The following is a 22,249-nucleotide window of genomic DNA, read 5'->3' as shown; positions in this document are numbered from 1 at the left end:
TAGGAGAAAGAATCATTATTTTTAGAGGCAACTAATGTTTTCTGTTGCACCAAGGACAGGCATGGATGAATTGTCATGGGTGGGTTTTGCCTCCTTTCCTTGGATCAACAAGCCATCAGGGTTGGGAGGGGTGCTTTTTTAAAACAAAAATGAAACACATCAAGTGGAGCCAAACCCTTCCGTAACCCGCCCCCCTCTCCACCAGACTTGCCTCACTTTTGACTGTAGAATTTTTCTCCCAGCCTCCCTGACTTCTGTTATTGGAATCTGGCAAGGAGAAGAATACTTAGCATGCCAGAGTAGAGCACATGAAGTTTTTTCTGCCCTTGTCCACACCCTATAGTGTTGTTATCATCCATCCTCATCGTTAACTGCCAAATGTCAGATATCAAATTTCATTGACATCCCCTTATTTTATCCTTTTCAAGCTTGCATGATCTCATATTTTGACAATGGACCAATAGCAAAGCTACAGTATGCAATTTTTCAAGTGTTGGGAATTTTTGACTTGTGTTTTTTCCCCAATATTCTCAACACTGTTGGCAAAATAGCAAGGTGTAATTTCTTGAACTTTGTAAAAGCTGAGACCACAGTGAATACCATTATACTTCCAGGAGAGATAAAGTGTTAATTAAAGTAAGTGTTAATTAAAGTCCTCCATATGTGGGGGCATTTATTTCTGAACTGACAGTATAAATGCCTTTTTGTAGCTAATGCTGTCTAGAAGATGTGCCTTTTTGACTATTTAGTTCAAGAGAAAGGCCCATAACTGCCTTCAAATTACCAGTGTGCCATTTTTTTGTCACAGTGTGGCATGGTTTTAGACATGAGTTGATCTTGTTTTTAATTTGACACTAATTTGGAGTGGGAAATTATTAAGAGAACTGCAGCTACCAAAGAGCCTCAGGCAAGGTATTTTTCATCTGCCTGCAATATTCCAAAAGAACAGTTTCTAATCCTATTTGGTCTGCTTTATGTTCACATCTTCAAGGCAGGCAGGTGTTATGTGTGCCCTTTCTAATATATGAATATCTGCCCCCTTCTGTAAGGCCTCTGTGCTTTTCCTTTGTTGAAATTATGTGGGATGTTTCTAGCCTTGATTTAAATCTGCTCTTTGTGGTAGTAAAAACATTGACTGATGATGGTAGACGATGCCAATTAAGCACCATTGGTTTGTTCTGCTGTTTGTAGTATATACTAATATCTACCAAATAGCAAAGACAGATCTATTTGAAAGTAATTCAGGTTAAACAAAAAATTCTAGTTTCGCAGTTGTTGGGGTGTTTTTGTTTGTTTGTTTGTTTTTTAATTGAAGTGAAATTATTTTACTAATCCTTTATTTTGTTATTAAAAGAAACAAATCCTTGTGTCGTAGAAGAGAATTTATTCCCATGGCCATGGGTAATAAATAAATAAATAAATAAGCTCTTCGGTTGACAAAATTGTAATATAAAATACTATGTTGCAGATTTAAGAATAAAAATCAACATGTATGCTGATGATGCTATGCAGCTTTGAAACAGGATATCGAAAGTGCACCTTTTCTGTTCATTCCCAGAAGTATTAAATAATGCCTTCAAAGAGTTATGATCTGCTGTATTTGAAGATTTCCATTGGTATAAGGCAACTTTCTTGCCTTGCCTTCCTGCCACAGCCCAAATTGTCCCCTGAAACACTGCTTCTGGGGTAAACATCCCCATAGAACAGCGTGAGGGGAGAGTTGATCTGCATCAGGAGGGGGGAATTAACAAAATACCACTCCTCCATTCATTAAATCCTCCAGTGGATCCAAGCCAATGTTGTCCTCAAAAATGAGATTCTACCTCCCCCATGAAACTATTTTCCGTAGAGCTTTCTCCACACCTTTGTATCCTTCTTCAACTTTTGTATTTAATTTTAAAGTTAATAAATTTAAAAAATTTAAAAATGAGATTCCACCAAGACTGACATTCTCGTCATCGATTGCTTCACATGCTTCAGGTGATAATTCCCATTCTGCCTGCCTGCCTCTCAAAATTGAAAGAAAGGTATTGCCGATTATATGTTGTCATATAACTTTTCCATACACCCATGCAATTGTGGAATGAACCAAATTTGCAGTGAACTAAATCTGTTTTACATTCTACTTTTGTTCTAACTGGATTACCAGCCCTTGTTTAAAAATGTGACCTCTGTGGGGCATTGTTTCTCCATTCCTGATGCTGGTCTACTACCGTAACAAAAAAAAACTAAACCAAACTCTTCATTTCTGTTCAATGATGCTTTTGGTAGGTTGTAACAATCAGTATTTGGGGACATCTTTTTCACATGTGTGAATCCTCAAGTTGTTTCGATCGGAAAATAAAAAGCGAAGACATAAATGTAAATACATAGATCCAGTGTTGTGTTTTGTTTTAGGAGTAGCCTTCATTGGCTGCTTTGAACAGAAATGTTAGGGAAGTGTAACACCGTGATTACATTTTAAAAGCTTAATTGCTAGTGATGGTACCATTTTACGCAAATATTCTCTCCCTCTTATAAATTTTGAGAATGCATTTTCACTTAAAGCAGCTACTGTACTTCATTTCATAACATCTGCAATTCATATAATTGCTGTACTTCTTAATAAGCATCTTCTTTAAACTTCACACAAAATCAATGCTAAGTATTAGGAACCTTTCGCTCTTTGGGTATTTGCAGCTAAATAATAATCAGTTGTGAGCAAGTATGAACAAACAATGGAGAGCTTTAGTGACCTTGATCTCATCTGTGTAAAGTTATCAGCTTCCCATGAATTTGCATTATCACTAGTTTATTCTCAGAGTGTTCTGGGAACATATTTCCAAGGACAGCCACCAGCTGTATCTGGCTGGCTTCACTCTTATTACATAGAACCTCTGAGATAGGAAAAATCAGGAAAGCTTTCACATGTGACACTTGCGTATGTACATATTTTACACCATGTACTTTCAGTGTGTTTGCTCTGAGAAGCAAAGACCAATCGCAAATTCCCAGCATTAAACTGTATATCTGTGATTGTGAAATACAACACTTTATATACATATTTCATTTGCTTTCTCTCCCCCCACCCAATTGAAACTATTTAACATTTTCTCTCATTGCCCTCAAACTTAACCTTATGCCTCAACTGAAGACCTTTGTTTTCACTTGTCAACAGACTGCCTTTGAACCTGGTCAGATATTCCATGAAGCCACAAATGTAGGTGGCAGCTTTTTAATTATATGGAGGCGTCATTGGTCAGCAAAAACGGGAGCGAAGGCTGCTAGCGCACTAGTGCTTTCATAGAATCATAGAGTTGGAAGGCACCACAAGGGTCATCTAGTCCAATCCCCTGCACAATGCAGGAAATTCACAACTACCTCCTCCCCCCCACACACACACACCCAGTGACCCCTACTCCATGCCCAGAAGATGGCCAAAAAAAACCAACCCCTCCAGGATTCCTAGCCAATCAGGCCTGGAGGAAAAAATGCTTCCTGAACCCAAAGTGGTTATCAGCACTACTCTGGGCATGCAAGAAAGGGCCATGAGAGTCAAGCACCTTCCTGCCCTCCCTCTCATGCTCTGCCTAAGGTCCTAGAATCAGCATTGCTGACAGATGGCCATCTAGCTTTAGTAAGCGGTATGACAAAGCTTTTCTTCCTGTAACTCCAGGCACAACCAAAGAGGAATGCAAGCAGTCCTCAGCCGCTACAATCACGGCCAAGGACTGCCCATGTAAATCCACAGGGCCGGATCCAGTTAAACACTTGTAGGTGTTGTGCCAGATCAATAGCTCGCCTCATCCCTATTTTGAGAATAGAATTTTGGGGAAGTTATAATGTGGATTGTTGGTTTCAGGTAGCCGGCTCAAGGTCGACTCATCCTTCCGAGTTCAGTAAAATGAGTACCCAGCTTGCTGGGGGTAAAGGGAAGATGACTGGGGAAAGCACTGGCCAACCACCCCGTAAACAAAGTCTGCCTAGTAAACGTTGGGATGTGACATCACCCCATAGGTCAGAAATGACCCAGTGCTTGCGCAGGGGACTGACTACCTTTACCTTTATAATGTGGATCAGTCCATTGTTGGTTGGTTGTGAAAAGAATGTACCTGCAGAAAAAACCAAAGTTCTGTGTTAGAGCAGTATGTTTCAGCTTCATCAAACATAGTTTTACTCAACCTGGAAACATGCAGCTAGTTTTTTGTCTATTTATAACGCTCATTCCTTTCTCCCCCTGCCCATTTGTATTTTTCCTTTCTTTCTCCCCTTCTGTTTTTCTGCCTTTTAAAGAGCCTCAAGAATGAAGGAGGGAAATTGTGGTGATGCGGGTGTGACCCACCTTAGGTTGTGCCGTGACTCAATTGTGGGTCATGACCTAACCAGTTGAAGATTTGAGGACTTTTTAGCCTATGATCTAAATGTGATGGATGCATAAACATAAATTTCATATTTTCATTGTGAAATGTTGACATTTTCAAACAGTCTTTAATACTTTAGTAAACATAACAAGTGAAGGCCAGAGCAAAGAAAACTGATGGGAAACATATGATTGAATGTAACACTAAACAGTAATATGACAGTTGAACTCACACTTAGGACCACAGAATGTAATTACTTCGTCTGTTTGATGAAAGCTGTGTAAGGGAATGATCTGTAGCAGCAGTCAACCACAAAGTCGTATTTTATGTGGTTTTTCTCAGCATCATGTTTTAAATATTTATCTCTGCTGATTTAAAAAGTTGTGCATGGTCTCAAAATTGCTGCCAAGTTATGTCACTTGATGGTGTTCTGTTGCTATAGATTTAACCCTGCGTCTGTCCTCCTGACATTTAGATTTCCAAAATTGTAGGGAAGACAATATTCCACCTCAGCCAAATGAAGTGATGCATTCAGACTTCCTGAGGAAACGGCCTCTTGTGAGCAGCTAAAATATTTATTTATACAGGATTCATCTTACTGAATTTGTTGTTTGCTAAAACAAGCAAAACTCTGCAGGCTGTAATGAGATAATCTAAAATTGAGTCGTACCCCCTGCTTAGATCTGCAGATGAATTGTATTTGAGATACACGAGGGCTTTTTTTTTTGCTTAACATCTGGGGGGTGGAAAACTTGATAACTGGTTATTGGTAGTCTGCATTTGCATCTAAAGTGGCTGTGTTAACTACTTTTCTTAGACAAATCTATTTGTGTGTATTTATACATGTACAGAAGCACACACATTTAAAGTACAGTAAATGTTAAATTAATAAGGAACTAAATCCAGAACTGTAAAATTCACAGATATTCCCAAAGGATGTGTTTCAATCTCCTTTCTGCTCACAACTGCAGCATTGTGAAAAGGCAAATTTCATCTATATCGCTTAAATTTATAATACAAATTACCTGTTGGTTTTTGCAACTTGTTCTCCCTTAAGAAATCCCCACTGTCCCATCTAGCCTAAGAGCTTAGCACAACCATTTGCTTCCTTCTCCTACCCACCTCCTCTGCATGTTCAGCTGGATTCTGGCTGGGCAAATGTGTGGTTTCATCTGTCACGGTCTAGCTATTAGGGACAGTAGGGATTTTTTTTTTAATGATTATGTGTTTATTCACCTTTCTTCCATAGGTTGGTTGCAAGTTATAGCACATTAAAATATTGTGCATAAAAAGATTATTGGCCCTCAAGGCACTTTCTGTCCCAGTAGCCAGACACAAAGGCTACAGAGTAATAGCAGCCTGCTGTCCAGTAAAAGGGCTAACCAAGGTATGCTCACAGTGAAATGTACCGATGTGCGAGTTTTCCCTTTGAACGTTTGAACCATCCTGGGTTTGGTGTAAGTTCATGAGAGGATATGTAGCCAAGGATATACGCCTGAAAACTAGACAGGCTACACACGTAATGGAATGGAGGGGTGTTGGTGTCCCCCCATACACACCTGTTAGTAATCTTGAACAGTGAAAAGTAAACAAATCTTCAGATTGGTGAATAGGGATTTCCATCTGCAGCCAGGAACATATGCCTGCCTATGCTTGAAGAATGCAAGCTGTAATTATTGATATGATATAAGCTCTTGATGCTTGACAAAAGTTAGACACATCTGTTTGAATCAGCCATAGATGTGGATTTGGTATATAATTCCGTATTGATCACCTTGCATGCCAAGCAGGAAATCGTCTTGTTTACTTCAACTTTCAAGCTCAAGATGACATCATTCTTTCCTGTTGGTAAAGTGTGCTTCTGGTTTAAAAAATGTTGAGTGTCAAAGAAAAAATGAAGTTATTTGGGAATACTGTTTGTCAGATTTATATCAGTCAACTGAATTAAAGGTAAAGGTAGTCCCCTGTGCAAGCACCGGGTCATTCCTGACCCATGGGGTGACGTCACATCCCGACGTTTACTAGGCAGACTTTGTTTATGGGGTGCTTTGCCATTGCCTTCCCCAGTCATCTACACTTTACCCCCAGCAAGCTGGGTACTCATTTTACCGACCTCGGAAGGATGGAAGGCTGAATCAACCTTGAGCCGGCTACCTGAACCCGACTTCCCTCGGGATCGAACTGAATTACGATATACTAAATTAGTGTATATCATTAACAAAGGATGTGAAAGGGAAAATCCATGGCATTTGAATAAGACTGATGTAAAGATGAGGTTTAGTGGGGGAGGACACCTGTAGTTAACTAAGAAGGTAATTTGCAGTACTTTAGTTGAGATCTCATTGACTTTTGTTCAGTAGTAAGATATTGGTGTAAGTGGCCAGTGAATCTCCAGCATACAGTTTCAGAATTAGACTGGAGACATATTACTTGTGCTAATTACAGCATTGTCCAATTACACAAATAACTTCTAAAATACTAATGAACTTTCACAAGTGCTGATATTTTATTTGTAAGTCTCACTAGACCCCATTCTGTCTGTTATAAAATTACGGCCTTCAACCGGGAACGGATTGACACATTTTGAGTCTCTTCTCTCTCCAACACCATAAAATGTCAAGCCCCCAGCCTGTTTTCACAGTACTCTGGAAACCACAGTATTGAATACCTGCCCCACGTCTGCTTGCTGTTAGTTCCTGCTGCAGCTTCTGCACCCATAAGCCCTGCTGTCTCTGCGGCATTTTAGTAAGATATTGTGCAGTTCTGTTTGTTTTGTTTTAACTTGGTGGCATTGCCTAGCAGCAAGGCAGAAAAGTAGCTGATACTGCTGTGCTTTTGCTGCTGTCAGCAGCTGCTGACAGCCGCTTACTGTGAGAGCCGGTTTTGCCTTCTGCTACTTCCAAACATCAAAGAATGTGACATTGTTACTTATTTTAGGTCCTGTGTTATTCTTGTTGGCCACATAGTCACACTAGAAGCTCCTGTGAAGATTAATTCTTTAGAAAGAGATTGATGCTCGCTGAAGTTTGCTGACTGCTGACAAGTCCCGATACGACCCCCAGAGAGCGTTGCCCTCAGCTGATAATACCTTGCTGGTAGTCCCTAGTCCTAGTACCATCTGGCCGTCCTCGACCAGGGCCAGGGCTTTCTTGGCTCTGGCCCCAGCCTGGGGGAACTCTCTGTTGAATGAGACCCGTGCCCTGCGGGACCTAGCCCTGTTCCGCAGAGAATATAAGATGGAGATGTTTTACCAGGCATATGGTTGAGAACAGTGACGGCTGTATAGACTGGCTGGCCTTCCTGCCTCTCTCTTTTCTCCCCTCCCTTCCCATTGTCTTGTCCTTTCTGTCCTTTCCCCTCTCTTTGTTCCTTCTCCATCTCCGTTGCAGTTGCCTTACCTAGACTTAGGACAGCCCTCCCTCCCTCTCCCCCCCCAGAGATTATTGGCCTTACTGACTTCCATTGCTAGCCAACCTCTTCAGAGAGGGCAGTCTATAGGAGCCAGTTTTGAGTTAAGGAACCATCTATGATAAATTGGGTTTAATTTTAAAGTTCTAAGTTGTAGGTTTCAGTATTAATGTATTTATATGATTTTGTACTTATCTGTTAGATGTTGTCCTGAGCCTGGCTGTGCTGAGGGGGGGGGTACCAACTTAATAAATAAATTAAAAAATAAATAAGTTGCTGATTAAATCTATGTCATTTGTATATTAAAACTATGTTAGAGACTTCTTCTATGTCACACATTTCTGTTTTAATGTGAGATATATGTATGTGTATAACTTCTTTTGTAAAGGCAAGTAGGGAGGGGGAGCTCACATGACAAAGCTCTACCCACAGGCAACCTTTAAAGATGAGCTGAGCTGCCTCCACTATAGGGTAAATCCCCTGTGCAAGCACCGGGTCTTTCCTGACCCATGGGGTGACGTTACATCCCGACATTTTCTAGGCAGACTTTGTTTGCGGGGTGGTAGATGACTGGGGAAGGCCACCACTATACCTAATACAAAACCACCTGTCCCCTCTGTTGATAATGAAAGTTGCACACTCATAGGCGAGACAGGGGACTCTGCCTACTCAGTGGACTTTCTAAATATGCAGGAAAATATAGCTTTGTAAATTGACCAAAAAAGAGTTTAAGCTTAAGGCTAGGGCCAATAAAGCCATACCGCTGATTAATATAAGATTAAGAACTAAAGGAGGGAGGGCGGAAGAAAAGTTGGTTTTTATATGCCGACTTTCTCTACCACTTAAGGGAGAATCAAACCTGCTTACAATCACCTTCCCTTCCCCTCCCCACAACAGACACCCTGTGAGGTACGTGGGACTGAGAGAGTGTGACTAGCCCAAGGTCACCCAGCAGGCTTCATGCGTAGGAGTGGGGAAACAAATCCAGTTCACCAGATTAGCCTCCGCTACTCATGTGGAGGAGTGGGGAATCAAGTCCGGTTCTCCAGATTAGGTTCCACCACTCCTAACCACCTCTCTTAACCACTACACCACACTGGCTTTCACCAAGCTGCATCAATTCCTAAATACTTGAATCAAACTAGAATCTTGTTTCAAGATTAGAATAAAAAGGCAACATCTCAAGGAGGTGAGTGTTAACTGTGGGAAGTTAATGAGAAAAAAAAGGTAGCAGAGACTGAAATGTTGAGAGCAGATGCATGATGGTTAAAGCCAAAAGGAGGATGGGTAATTTACCTGAATTTCAGTGGTAAGGGAATTTCCAAACTGTTTCTCCTGCCTGCGCTCCATTATCCCATATGAATTCTTCATTAGTAAATGCTGTCTTCCAATTCATTTGCAGTAGCACTTTTCTGATTTGATTGATTCTTGCTTGGGTGATGGGTTTCCAAAGTTGAGTGTTCTTGAAAACATCTAAAATGGAATCTTTGAATGAGGAGCATGTGATTCACTCTGATTATTCAGCGCTGAAAACTGGGCGCAGAAGAAGGAAGATTGTTGCTTTTATAACACCTGCATCTCTAAAGCCATGCCAAATATGTCAAGGATAGTACTTGTAGGGAGGAGAAGTCACTTCAAATGATTTACTAGAGAACTTGTCAAAAAATATTTTTTGTACTGTGGATAGGGTTTTCCCCCCCTCTTTTAAGGAAATGCCAAACGTTTTAATGCTGGCTTTCAAAGTGAATGTAAAATAGTTTGCTGTTTCAGTTGCCCTTTGGAATCTTCTCAAATGAAGACCCAAAGCACCTGCAAAAACAGTCAGTCTGTTCTACGGTTCGGATGGTCTCTGGCATCCCTTAAAGTCATCTTCTTTTCTTTTCTGTAGTTCTTTGAGGTTCCATTTGACTCGAACATGAACAGGACAAAAAACAGGCCCCTGGTGCGAGGACAGATCAGGTAAGGCTGTGCACACCTGCTCACCAGAATGAGTAATGAATTTCATTGTTCCTTTTATAGATTTCCCCAGACTTCTGACTTTCCTTGTGTTTAGATAAGCAAATATGTCAACTTAAAGAACAAAAGACCTGGGAAAAAATACCAGGTTTTTTTGTGCTTTGATGACTCTGAAAGCTTATAATGCCGCATGGGGAAACCTATTGGCTTGTCCTCTCATCGTGTTCAGCAGATATTGTACCAAGGCCTTTGTAGTTGTACAAATTAAGAGTTGCATGTTTCCAGGTGTTCCTGTGTAATCTCTCAGACAAAGTAAGCTATGTACTGCAGTTTTACAAGCAAGCAGCTGACCCTAGCTGTGTAGTGTTAACTGCCAAGAAAGTAATTATGGATCACCCACAGTCAAAAGATTTTTTTTTCTAATCTAAGATTTGTAAAGGTCTATTGTTGGTCTTCTATCCTAGATCTTTTGTAGCAAAGGGAGAGGATGGAACCTGTGAGCTTGATGTGCTGGTGGGGTTGGCTTCTTTTCCACCATCACTTCCCCATGTGGTGAATTGTATTTGTATGCATACAAAGTAGAGTTTCCAAAATATCAACTCCCGCTCTCCCAGGATAGGATTTCGCTGTCTCTTTGACAGGAAAGTCTGAAGCCACTGAAGAGGAGTGCCAGTGATACCAAAATTACACTCTAAATGGTTCAACGAAATGGCACTGTACCAAATGGGAAATATCTTGCCACTGTGATGCATGCCCTGGTAACATGTAGATTAGATTACTGCAATGCACTGTACATGGGGCTGCCCTTGAAGACTGACTGGAAGCTCCAGTTGGTACAGAATGCTGCAGCCAGTATGTTGACTGGAATAGGTCATAGGGACCATATAACTCCAGTCCTGTTCCATCTACAATGGCTCCCAATCTGCTCCTGGGCCCCATTCAAGGTGCTGGTATTGACCTTTAAAGCACTATATGGCTTGGGGCCAGCATATCAAAAGTCCACCTTCTCCCATATGAATCTACCCATCCACTCCAGTCATTTTCAGAGGCCCTGCTTCAAGTGCCCCTGCTATCTGAAACTGAAAGGGTGACTACCCAAGAAAGGGCCTTCTTGGTTGTGGCGCCAAAACTTTGGCTGTCCCTCCTCAGAGAGATTCATATGTCTCCCCCTGTCATTGTCTTCTGTCAGCAGGGGAATACTGTTTTTGTACTGTTTGGCATACCCCCAATAACTGTTATTGGCCCTTCTCCCTGATTGCGGTGTGATGTGTATTTGTGTGTTTACATGTTTTTTTATTGAATTATTTCATATATATGCAGAAAAGAGTCCAGTAGCACTTTAAAGACTAACAAAATTTCTGGCAGGGTACGAGCTTTCATGAGTCACAGCTCACTTCTTCAGATACAGAAGTGAGATGTGACTCACGAAAGCTCATACCCTGCCAGAAATTTTGTTAGTCTTTAACGTGGTGCTGGACTCTTGCTCTTTTCTACTGCTACACACAGACTAACACGGTTACCCATCGTGTTTCATATATATACCTTATTTTAAATACTGTTTTAATGGAGAACTTTTTAAATGTTTTCACAGTTTTCTAGGAGATCCTATTTGGTAGGAAAGGAGGCAGAGAAATTTTTTAAATAAATAAAATAAAATGCAGCAGACATATCTAAGAATAATAGTAGGAAGCGTTTCCTTTAGTCATACATCATCCAGTGTGTAAGGAGGAAGTAAGACTGCACGGCTTTGGCTGGCAGAGCAGTGGTGGTGTAAAGTGACATCAAGTCACAGCTGAGTTAGGGCAACCCTGTAGGCAAGAGAAAGATCGGAGGTGGTTTACCATTGCCTGCCTCCTTGTGGGCTGAGAGAGTTCTGAGAGAATTGTGACTGGCCCAAGGTCACCCTTCATGTGGAGAAGTGGGGAATCAAACCCAGTTCTCCAGATTAGAGTCTGCTTCTCTTAACCACTACACCATGCTGGTTCTCGATAGTTATAGTAGCCAGCACAAAAGAATATGAAAGAAGTAAGTGTAAAGTACAAGAATTCAAGGGAAGTCCAGGATGAGAATCTATACGTTCGCTAGCTCTGACTGAGTTGGGGGAGGCTTCTCAAAAAGATAACACAAGGTGACTGCATCCGGGCAGGGTGGACATAGGGTTGCCAACCTCCATGTACCAACTGGAGATCTCCTGCTATTACAACTGATCTCCAGCCAATAGAGATCAGTTCCCCTGGAGAAAATGGCCGCTTTGGCAATTGGACTCTATGGCATTGAAGTCCCTCCCCTCCCCAAACCTTGCCCTCCTCAGGCTCCATCCCAAAAACCTCCCGCCGGTGGCGAAGAGGGACCTGGCCAGCCTTAGGTGTACATAAGGGCTGGAACAATGGAGGCCTCACCCATGCCTGAGGCAGACTGATAGGAGACATTCAGGCAAGGTCAGTTAAAGCCCACCTACATTGGCTGATGAAAGTACATTGATCGACAAAGGTGGGTTGTCTGGCTTTGCAAGCCCCCATGGCAATTGATAGGCAGGCGGATGTCCCATCAGTGAATTAGTCTCCTGCCACATGTTTTGGCCACATGTTAATATGGCCCAAGGAGAGCCTTGACCTCGCCTTCTCCAAAGCAAAACATTGCTGGCTCCTAAATGGCTGCCAAGGCTAATTTAGTGATGATGGAGTTGGAGCAGACAGTATACAGCCAGGAAGGAAGTCCTCGGTGACACTTATATAAATGGAAGCCCACCTTTGGATCCAACCCATTGCCACTGCACTGTGCAATGGAATTGTGTCTCCGCTTGTTTCATTTGGTAGTATGTGCCTAATTTCTGACAAGTTGAAATAATTCTGAAAATAATTGGGTAATGGGATTTGGTCTGCTATTTTTGTTATTAGAGGATCTTTAGAGGATAACTGCTAAAAACTGCACATTCTTTCGATTTGTGCAAAACATTGCCAGTTGTTCCCCCCCCCCTTTCCCCTCTTTATGATAAATCATAAAATAGTAATCAAACCTCTGCTGGTGAGATTTTAAGAAAAAGAATTCTTAAACACATGTCACATTTTGTGTGCTCTCACTGCCTGATGTATACATACAAATAAAAAGCCAGCATCCCATGGGGCTCCTGTTTGAACAGAAACTTAAAACAACCTTGATTTTTATTTGTATGTCTGTTCAGTTTCTTAAAGTATTGAATTTCAATTTGGTGTGTGGGGGGGTGCACACTACACCTTATTTGCAAACTTTAAACTAAAGCCCTTATTCATAAACTATTCAACAAACAATTTTCAGATAGCATTTCCATGATTTGTGCCAAGGATTATTTATAACAAAATTATGTTTTCCCTTAGGCATCTGTGAACAGTTGGTCCTATTTATTTCTGTGTTTTATCCATCATCTTTGGAGGATTGGAAAAAAAGTGATGGATGAAATTACATGAAAATTGAAACAAAATAGTGAATCAAGCCCTGGGGGTAAACTCCCTCTCATTGTAAATAGAGTACTTTGGTAAACTTGTTCCGATTTGTTCAGTAAGATGGTGCTAATTATAGATTTCTAAGTTCAGTTAATTTTATTTTAAAAACATCATGGGAAATATTCTAATGAGAACATCTGTTGAGCACACAATGAGCCAAAAAACTCAATGAAATGGAGGTACACCCTAAATGCCATTCATGAATTTAAACTCCTCCCACTTCTTATCACCCAAATAAATTGGGGGTTTCTTCCCAATCTGAGCCATACTGAGGCCATTCTAATGTTTATATAGGACACTGATCAAACTTGTTCTCAGTGTACCCATATACTAAGACTCATGTTTGTTCCCCACACATTACGTAGTTGCTGTGGAAAATATCTGTTTGCACACAGCATTGGATTTCCCGCACAAATGTGGGGCTGTTTTCACTAGCAGTTTAATTTCCCCTTCGGTAGCTGTACCATTAGCTTTGAATAGGAAAACAACTTCATTTAGGGCAAATGAGTAGTTGTACAAGTTTCCAGGCTTGAAAATGTTTCTGTCATTCTTCTGTAAAGAATCCCCTTTGGTTCAACGTGTATTAACCAAATTTAAAACTCTATTATTTCTGTACACATATGCCCCTGCTCTGCCACCTAATGGTCATTGTGTGGGCCCCCAGGCAATCAATCATCTATCTATCTGACTGTCAACAGCTGATTTAATGTTCTTAAGTGTCACTTAACTTTGAATGATGTTGGCCTAAGTCCTTATAGACTTCAAGCTAGACATCAGCGGACATTATTTCTTCAGCTGCCAAAATAACACACTGCAAGAGATGCAACCTTGTGCTGTGTATTTTCCCAATGCTGTTTGAACCTTTCCCTTTTCTGGTTAAATAAATCTTGTCTTTGGTTATACTGAATTCCAGTCAAAACAGCACAGAGATGGGTAAACTGTGTTTAAAAGGCTGGTGCCTTAATTCTGGGAATCATTCCAAAAAAGTTTGGGGTGTGTACAAAGAGTTCTGTGTGTCTTCAAAGCATGGTAGCTGGGGTTTTTTGAGCTGCATTTGACTCACATTGTATTTAATCCTGGTCTAGTCTGTTCTCATCCTACTGGTTTAACCCCTTGGTGCAGTAAATCTCAGGACACCTACTCCTTAAGGAGGTGTTCTGTGACACCCTACTAATTTTGCACAGGCTGTTGAGCTGGGAAAAGCATTGCTAGCAAAACTGTTATCTGAAATTCATTTGATACCCAATGAATCTTCCATGGCTGTGTTCTCGTGTATCATTTGTTGTTTACCTCCAGTGAAACAAGTGGGCAATCAGCCCCTTGCTGCGGCAAACCCTCAGAGTGGAATTCCATTCCTCCAGATACTTCGTCCCATTTTGAAGGGGTCAGGACTCTTTTTAGAAGAAGAAGAGTTGGTTTTTATATGCTGACTTTCTCTACCACTTAAGGGAGACTCAAACCGGCTTACAATCACCTTCCTTTTCCCTCCCCACAACAGACACCCTGTGAGGGAGGTGGGGCTGAGAGAGCTCTAACAGAGCTGTCACTTGCCCACAGTCACCCAGCTGGCTTCGTGTGTGTGTGTGTGTAAAGTGCCGTCAAGTCGCAGCCGACTTATGGCGACCCCTTATGGGGTTTTCAAGGTAAGAGACTAACAGAGGTGGTTTGCCAGTGCCTTCCTCTGTATAGCAACCCTGGACTTCCTTGGTGGTCTCCCATCCAAATACTAACCAGGGCTGACCCTGCTTAGCTTCTGAGATCTGACAAGATCAGGCTAGCCTGGGCCATCCAGGTCAGGGTGGCTTCGTGTGTAGGAGTGGGGAGGAGTGGGGAAACAAATCCAGTTCATTAGATTAGCCTCCACCACTCCAAATCACCACGCTGGTTCCCTTTTTTATTTTTAAATATTCCCGATTTTTAAATACTCTTGATATTTTAAGGGACCTCTTGACTCCCACTTCCCTTTTTCTCTTTCAAAATCTCTTTTAGATAGATTTTTATGAAGTTTTATGGGCATCTGCTGCTGCACGTTTTCTCTCTATGCGGAACTACTCCAGAGAGGATCCATTGAGGAGAGGGGATGGGACCAGATTGTCCCTTGCGTGACGGCACTCCTTTCCCTCTCCTCTATTCAACCCTTGTGACTGTTATTCCGCATGGACTCCACTTCCCTGGGAGTCAACTTCTTAGGGGCTAGAAGGGACTGCTTGGCAGGAGAGGATCACCGCAAATATCTGTGCTCCTTTCATTGATTTCTCTGCTGGATCCAAGCCAGTATGCTAAACCCTCTTGATAGTTAAATACAAAACATATGTTAGGGATAAAGTATTTGTTCCTACCTCTAGTGTGTTGATAAAAATACAGAGTGGTTTCCTAACAGGATTAAATATTTTGCCCCCAAAACTTATACTTGTATTTTGTGGGCTCTCAAAATTCCCAGGGTTATCCCACCCCCCAACCCCAGTGTGCCATCTTTATGTTTCTCATAGTTGTTAATAACCAATGAGGGCATTCCTGAAAACCAGGGCATGTCTGCAGTTTGACATTTATGGCTTCAGGTGTCAACTGTGTCCCCTTCCCTCAATAAACTGACTACTGTGGAGAGGCCAAGAGAAAAGACCCTCCATCTACTTCAGGCCAGTGATTCACAGGCTTCAGTCACCAGAGAGCAGCATCTGGATTTCTGAGCCATTGCTGCTGTGACTGAGTTCTGGAGCTGTTGGAACGGGCTGCGCCAGGGTTCCCTAACATGGCGTCCGTGGGCAGCATGGTACCTGCCGGGACTTTCCCAGCACCCATCGGGCTTTTCTGGAACTGGGGAGAGCCCCCTTGTTAGGCAGGGCTTGCTGTTGACTTTCCTCATTCGAACGGAAGGGTTTCCCATGGTTGCAATAGCAGCTGCAGCCTCTGGAGGATCAGGAGGACTGGTAAACAACTGGTCTTGTGGTTCTATTCCACAAGAACACAAGAAAAGCCATGTTGGATCAGACCAAGGCCCATCAAGTCCAGCAGTCTGTTCACACAGTGGCCAACCAGGTGTCTCTAGGAAGCCCACGAACAAGACGACTGCAGCAGCATTATCCTGCCTGTGTTCCAGGGCACCTAATATAATAGGCATGCTCCTCTGATCCTGGAGATAATAGGTATGCATCATGACTAGCATCCATTCGTTCTTCCGGCTTTCCTTCTTTTTATTCCCCCTTCTCTTTCTTCCCTGCCCCCCCGGGGGGGATCCCATTTCTTTTTGTCCCCTGTTTGCGATTCTTTTATAAAGCGGGGAGGGAGGTATTGTGTTTGGCCTCCTGAGACAGATATTTTGGGATCACGCTCATCATCCCCTTTAAAAATCCCAAAGGTGCCTGCAGGTTCAAAAATGTTGGAGACCTGTAGGCTTTTTGAATGTATGTTTAAATTGTATGTACTTTGCAATGTGTTGACATTTGAATTTTGTGCTGTGAAACTGTGCAAGCAGTTTGCAGTCAAATGGCTTATCTTAGACCCAGTCCCAGTTTTAGTGGTCCGGGACAATATTCCCTTCATGGAGGCCTTTCATACCTAACCCATTAGCTCCATAATCATCCAGGATTCGCTGTACTGTACATGAAAGAACCTCATTTTTTCTGCTAAGAAAACAGACATTATCCAATCAGAATAAGAGCTAAACTCAAAAGAGCTTCTTAGGCATGACCTGAATGAAGGTTTGAGTGAACTTTTAGATTGGTTTCAAATAACAGGATCCCATGGCAGGTCACTATCTGCTTTTGAAAGCATCAGCAGGGTGAGGCCACCTTCAGAGTGTGAAATTAGTCATACTGTTCTTTGGGTCCCAGATAAGGTCGCCAACCTCCAGGTACTAGCTTGGGATCTCCTGCTATTACAACTGATCTCCAGCCAATAGAGATCAGTTCACCTGGAGAAAAAATGGCCACTTTGGCAATTGGACTCTATGGCATTGAAGTCCCTCCCCTTCCCAACCCCACCCTTTCAGGCTCTGCCCCAATAACCTCCCGCTGGTGGCGAAGGGGACCTGGCAACCCTAGTCCCAGAATTAAAATGCTAATTTGTACAACTTTAGGTTGCATTTATTTGTTAGATATTTAGACAGGAGGCAGGAAGCTAGATGCAAATGCCACCAAAGCCCAAATGCTAAAAGTCTCCTTTCTAGTTTTTGAATCCTCAATAGAAAGTGCTTGTATGCTTATATTTTTTCTGCCACTTGTGAATGTTCAAACTTTGGGGAGGGGGAGCAAGAGTTGTTTTCTGTGCCAGAAAAGGCCAGATGCCATATTCCTTGCTGGGCAGTGCCACCTTGGCCATGGCATTGCCTCAAAAGCTGTCCCTGTGTCTTAAATAATTATATGGTGCAGTAGAGAGAAGCCTGAAAGAAGCAGCATCTTCTATCATCTTAGCAGCATGGGAAGCGCAGACACAACCACTGAACTTCATCCTTGTCTGTAGTTAAAGGCACTGGAGCTCCGAAGTACAGCTCACTCAATTCACTTCAGCCTTCACTGTGTGTTAAGTGCCATCAAGTCACTTCCGACTCATGGCAACCCTATGAATCAGTGTCCTCTAAAATGTCCTATCTTTGACAGCCTTGCTCAGGTCTTGCAAATTGAGGGCTGTGGCTTTCTTTATTGAGTCAATCCAATTTGCATGACCTGAGCAAGGCTGTCAAAGATGGGATATTTTGAAGGACTGTGATTCATAGGGTCACCATGAGACAGAAGCGACTTGACCGCACTTAACACACACACACACATTTCAGAAGTTATTATATATTGAAAGCCAATAGATATAAATATATTCAGTAGGTCAATTGATCTTGCTTGCTCTTCTTGCAGTGCTCCAAGGCCTATATTCTCTCTTTCCATACCTCTCTGATTCTCTGCTCCAAGGCCTTGTGGGATTGTAGCTATCCTCCCATCCCTCAAAATTAGGCCCAGGCATCTGAACTTGCTCATATCTTGCAAATTGAGGGCTGTGGCTTCCTTTATTGAGTCTATCCTTCTTTTGTTGGGTCTTCCTCTTGTTGGGTCTTCCTCTTTTCCTGCTGCCCTCAACTTTTCCTAGCATGACTGTCTTTTCTAGTGACTCTTGCCTTCTCATAATGTGACCAAAATACGATAGCCTCAGTTTAGTCAGCCTTCTAAATAGATGTTATTGGATAACTAGTTTAAAGCCGAAAACAGCAAATGTTTGGTGTGTTGTGGAGGGTTTTTTTTTTGTTGTTGTTGTTTTTTTTGTCTTCTGAAAACAGTATCGTTCAAGAGAGAGAGAGAGAGAGAAAGAGAGAGGGAACAGCAGTGTTATTTTTCAAATGCAGCTCACTCTAGTGGTATGAGGCTTTTAATATAATTGTATGAAAGCAAGTATGTGTGTTATTTCCTCTTTCTTCCAAGTTTCCTTCTCAAGTGAAGGAAACAGGCATTGCTTGCGTGTTGTAAACAAGAAATTTTTAATAAGGCCGCTTTATATTTTGACATGTCCAATTACTCATGAAAACATTGCCTTTTAAGCAGCCTGCTGCTCCCTTCCCTCCCCTTCGTCAGATATCCACATTACAGACAATGAAGGAAAAATCCTTAAGGCACTTCACTGAGGGGGAAAAGCCACATCAAAAGGTGGGCTAATGGAATGACAGAATGCTTCGTATTTTGCTTTCCCAAAGGGAATAGGAATGTCAGTGGTTACGAATCAGCAGATTTATATGATTTATAGTCAAAAGGAGTTTTTACGTTCACAAATTGATTCTGCACGTAATTTTTATTTATCAAATGTGCGGGGTGCGTCAAGTTATTTCACTTTAAATGAAGATCGCAAAAGGAGCTGGCTATTCAGCTCCCTGTTTCCGACGGCTGCGCCGTCTTAAAAACAACTCTGCGGCAACTTGGTAGAGACATTCCTTTATAAACAGGCCTGTTTGTTAAATAGAAATCCTGCGGAAACATTTGACCCCTCACGCCTTGCTGCTTTTCAATGCAGCTGTGAGGCCTTGGCCGTGGAATTATTTATCAGGGCCTTTAATTGCGTGTGGGACAGTTGATAAATTTGAGTGCATTGTGCATCACATCACGTTAGGAAACATCCCAGATGCTCATGTATAAGCCAGGAGTCATGGTGCATTTGTGTAAATAGCCCTCCATCTGCTTCTGCGGACCACTGCTGAGTAGCGATATGCGCTCCTAATGGAGTTGTCTTAGCCTCCTATGTCAGCTGCACAGTAGGGGGCAGGGCCTAGTTCGTTTGAAGGAGCACGACGATTGTATCCTATAATCCTTGTGATTATGACCCCCAATATGAACGGGCCTTTGGGGATGCACCATTTATGCCAATTCCATTTTTTAGAAGAAATAATGGCAGACAACTTCCTTTTCTTCAGAACCAGCCATGGGGAAGTAGATTTCTGGATTCCCACCAATTGAGGGCACGGACCAAAATAATTAGCCAGCATGATACACATGCAAATATCCTGTTGCGATTGAAAGTTTATCTGGGTGGGGAAAAAAGAAAACTGGTGGTGAACGTTTACAGGCATAAAGACACACAGAGTACTTGCAGAACATTTCATGCACATGCTTTGTTAAAATTAGAGTACATAGAATATCATGACGATTCAAAAGAAATAGGTAGCCCGGTTGTTCCGTATCAAAATCTAAAAACAAATATCATATGATACCTTTTATGAAATGTGACCAAAATACCACAATACAATGTGCGAGGTGTTGAATTCTGCAGAACTCTTTATCAGGCTGGATATTTAAAAAGGAAGGGGGGGAAAAAGATTTCTTGGGGCATGATCTTAAAAGAAATATTTTTTTTTCTCTCCCTCGCCCTTTTAAATGTCAGCCTGATGAAGAATTTTGAAAAACTCAAAAGCTCAGACACTGTGTTGTGTTGTTTTGGTTGGTCATAATAAAAGAACATGAGAACATAAGAAACGACATGCTGGATCAGACCAAGGCCCATCAAGTCCAGCAGTCTGTTCACACAGTGGCCATCCAGGTGCCTCTGGGAAGCCCACAAACAAGACGACTTCAGCAGGATTATCCTGCCTATGTTCCACAGCACCTAATATTATAGGCATCCTGCTCTGATACTGGAGATAATAGGTATGCATCATGACAAGTATCCATTTTGACTAGTAGCCATGGATAGCCTATCCTCCATGAACAAGTCCACTCCCCTCTTAAAGCCTTCCAAGGTGGCAGCCATCACCACATCCTGGGGCAGGGAGTTCCACAATTTAACTATGCGTTGTATGAAGAAATACAACCTTTTATCTGTTTTGAATCTCTCACTCTTCAGGTTCAGCAGATGACCCCGCGTTCAAGTATTATGAGAGAGGCAGAAAAGCTTCTCCCTGTCCACTCTCTCCACACCATGCATAACGTTATAGACCTCTATCATGTCTCCCCTTATCCACCTTTTTTCTGAGCTAAACAACTTAAACGCTCCTCAGAGGCCAGATGTTTTTTTAGACAACTGTAAATTGGTAACTTGCCTGTTTTACTTGTGCTGGTCATTGACTGTAATAAAATTTCTATTCTATTCTCCTCAGAGGGCAGTTGCTGTAGTCCCCTGATAATTTTGGTTGCTCTTTTCTGCACCTCCTCGAGCTCTGCAATATCCTTTTTTAGGTGTGGTGACCAGAACTGTACATGGTATTCCAATTGTGGTCTCACCATAGATTTGTATAAGGGCATTATGGTAGCAGCAGTTTTATTCTCTATTCCTTGTCTAATTATGAGAGTTTTTGTTTATGGGAGATACAGCAAAATATGTAGTCCACTTTAGTCACTCACTAAAATCACTGTTTAAAAAATCCTAATTGCAGAGAGAACCCCTACAGCTTTACTGTGCAGCATGTCATGAATAATTTTTTTGTTCATATATTTATATCTTGCTGTTTTCCACAATGGGGATCCAAAGAAGTTTGCAACATCATTTTCGTCTCCTCCATTTTATCTTCACAACATCCCTGTGAAGTAGGTTGAGCTGGGAGGGTGACCCGCCCAAGGTCACCCAGGAAGCTCCAATGGCATATTGGGGACACGAACCTGGGTCTCCCAGATCCTAGTACAAAACTGAATACTTCCTCAATGTAGTGGGTCATGAGTTCTCATGAGGAGGAGCAGGAGAAGAGTTGGTTATTATATGTTGACTTTCTGTACCACTTAAGGAAGAATCAAACCGGCTTGCAGTCACCTTCCCTTTCCCTCCCCACAACAGACACCTTTTGAGGTAGGTGAGGCTGAGAGAGAGTGACTTGCCCAAGGTCACCCAGCTGGCTTCATGTGTAGGAGTGGGGAAACAAATCCAGTTCACCAGATTAGCCTCCGCCGCTCATGTGGAGGAGTGAGGAATCAAACCCGGTTCTTCAGATCAGAGTCGACCGTTCCAAACCACCACTCTTAACCACTATACCATGCTAGAGGTATTCCTCTGTGCAGGGACATAATCTGCGAATTGAGCATTCAATGTTTCAGAGTGCAGGAGAATTTTGGATTGCAAGAAAAACAGATGCCTACAGCAGGGTCAGCCCTGGCTAGTATTTGGATGGGAGACCTCCAAGGAATACCAGGGTCGTGATGCGGAGGCAGGCAATGACAAACACCTCTGAACACCTCTTGCCTTGAAAACCCCTACGGGGTCTCCATAAGTCAGCTGTGACTTGACAGCAAAAAACCCCCAACAACAGTAGCCTGGGTAGATGCTGAAAGTGGCTTGTTGGGAGTTCCAGGAGGGATTGGTGACTAGAGACAAGAAACAGCAGCATAAGAGCAAGCTGCGCAGGCAACTGCATATCAATCCCAAAGCATAGGAGCACAAATGAAACCTGTGGGATTCCAAGGAGACCGCAGCTTTTAACATGGGAGTGACGCCACAGCCATAAACTGAGTGTAACTTCTAATTAAAGGACAAGGTAACAGCGGCATTTCAGAGTGGGAAGGTATCCAGCAAATATAGCTACTAGGTGTGCTGTTTAAAGAAATGTTTATGCTGTTTATGCAGAAGTCACAGTGCATTTTGTCTCTGAGATAAGCCTGCCATTTCCTTGTGTGT

At 42.2% G+C, this 22,249-nt stretch overlaps 1 protein-coding gene across 1 annotated transcript in view; it reads left to right on the top strand.

Moving 5' to 3' along the window:
* Window positions 1-22,249, top strand: part of LOC130486391 (protoheme IX farnesyltransferase, mitochondrial) — a 131,739-nt gene that overhangs the window by 72,654 nt on the left and 36,836 nt on the right. The window contains exon 4 of the mRNA XM_056859658.1: window positions 9,637-9,707. Within this exon, the coding sequence (XP_056715636.1) occupies window positions 9,637-9,707 (71 nt within the window). The remainder of the gene's footprint in view (window positions 1-9,636; window positions 9,708-22,249) is intronic.

Source organism: Euleptes europaea, chromosome 1, assembly GCF_029931775.1.
Source record: "Euleptes europaea isolate rEulEur1 chromosome 1, rEulEur1.hap1, whole genome shotgun sequence".
NCBI lineage: Eukaryota > Metazoa > Chordata > Lepidosauria > Squamata > Sphaerodactylidae > Euleptes > Euleptes europaea.
The sequence above is the reverse complement of the archived record's forward strand: the minus strand, read 5'-3'. Positions and strand labels throughout refer to the sequence as shown.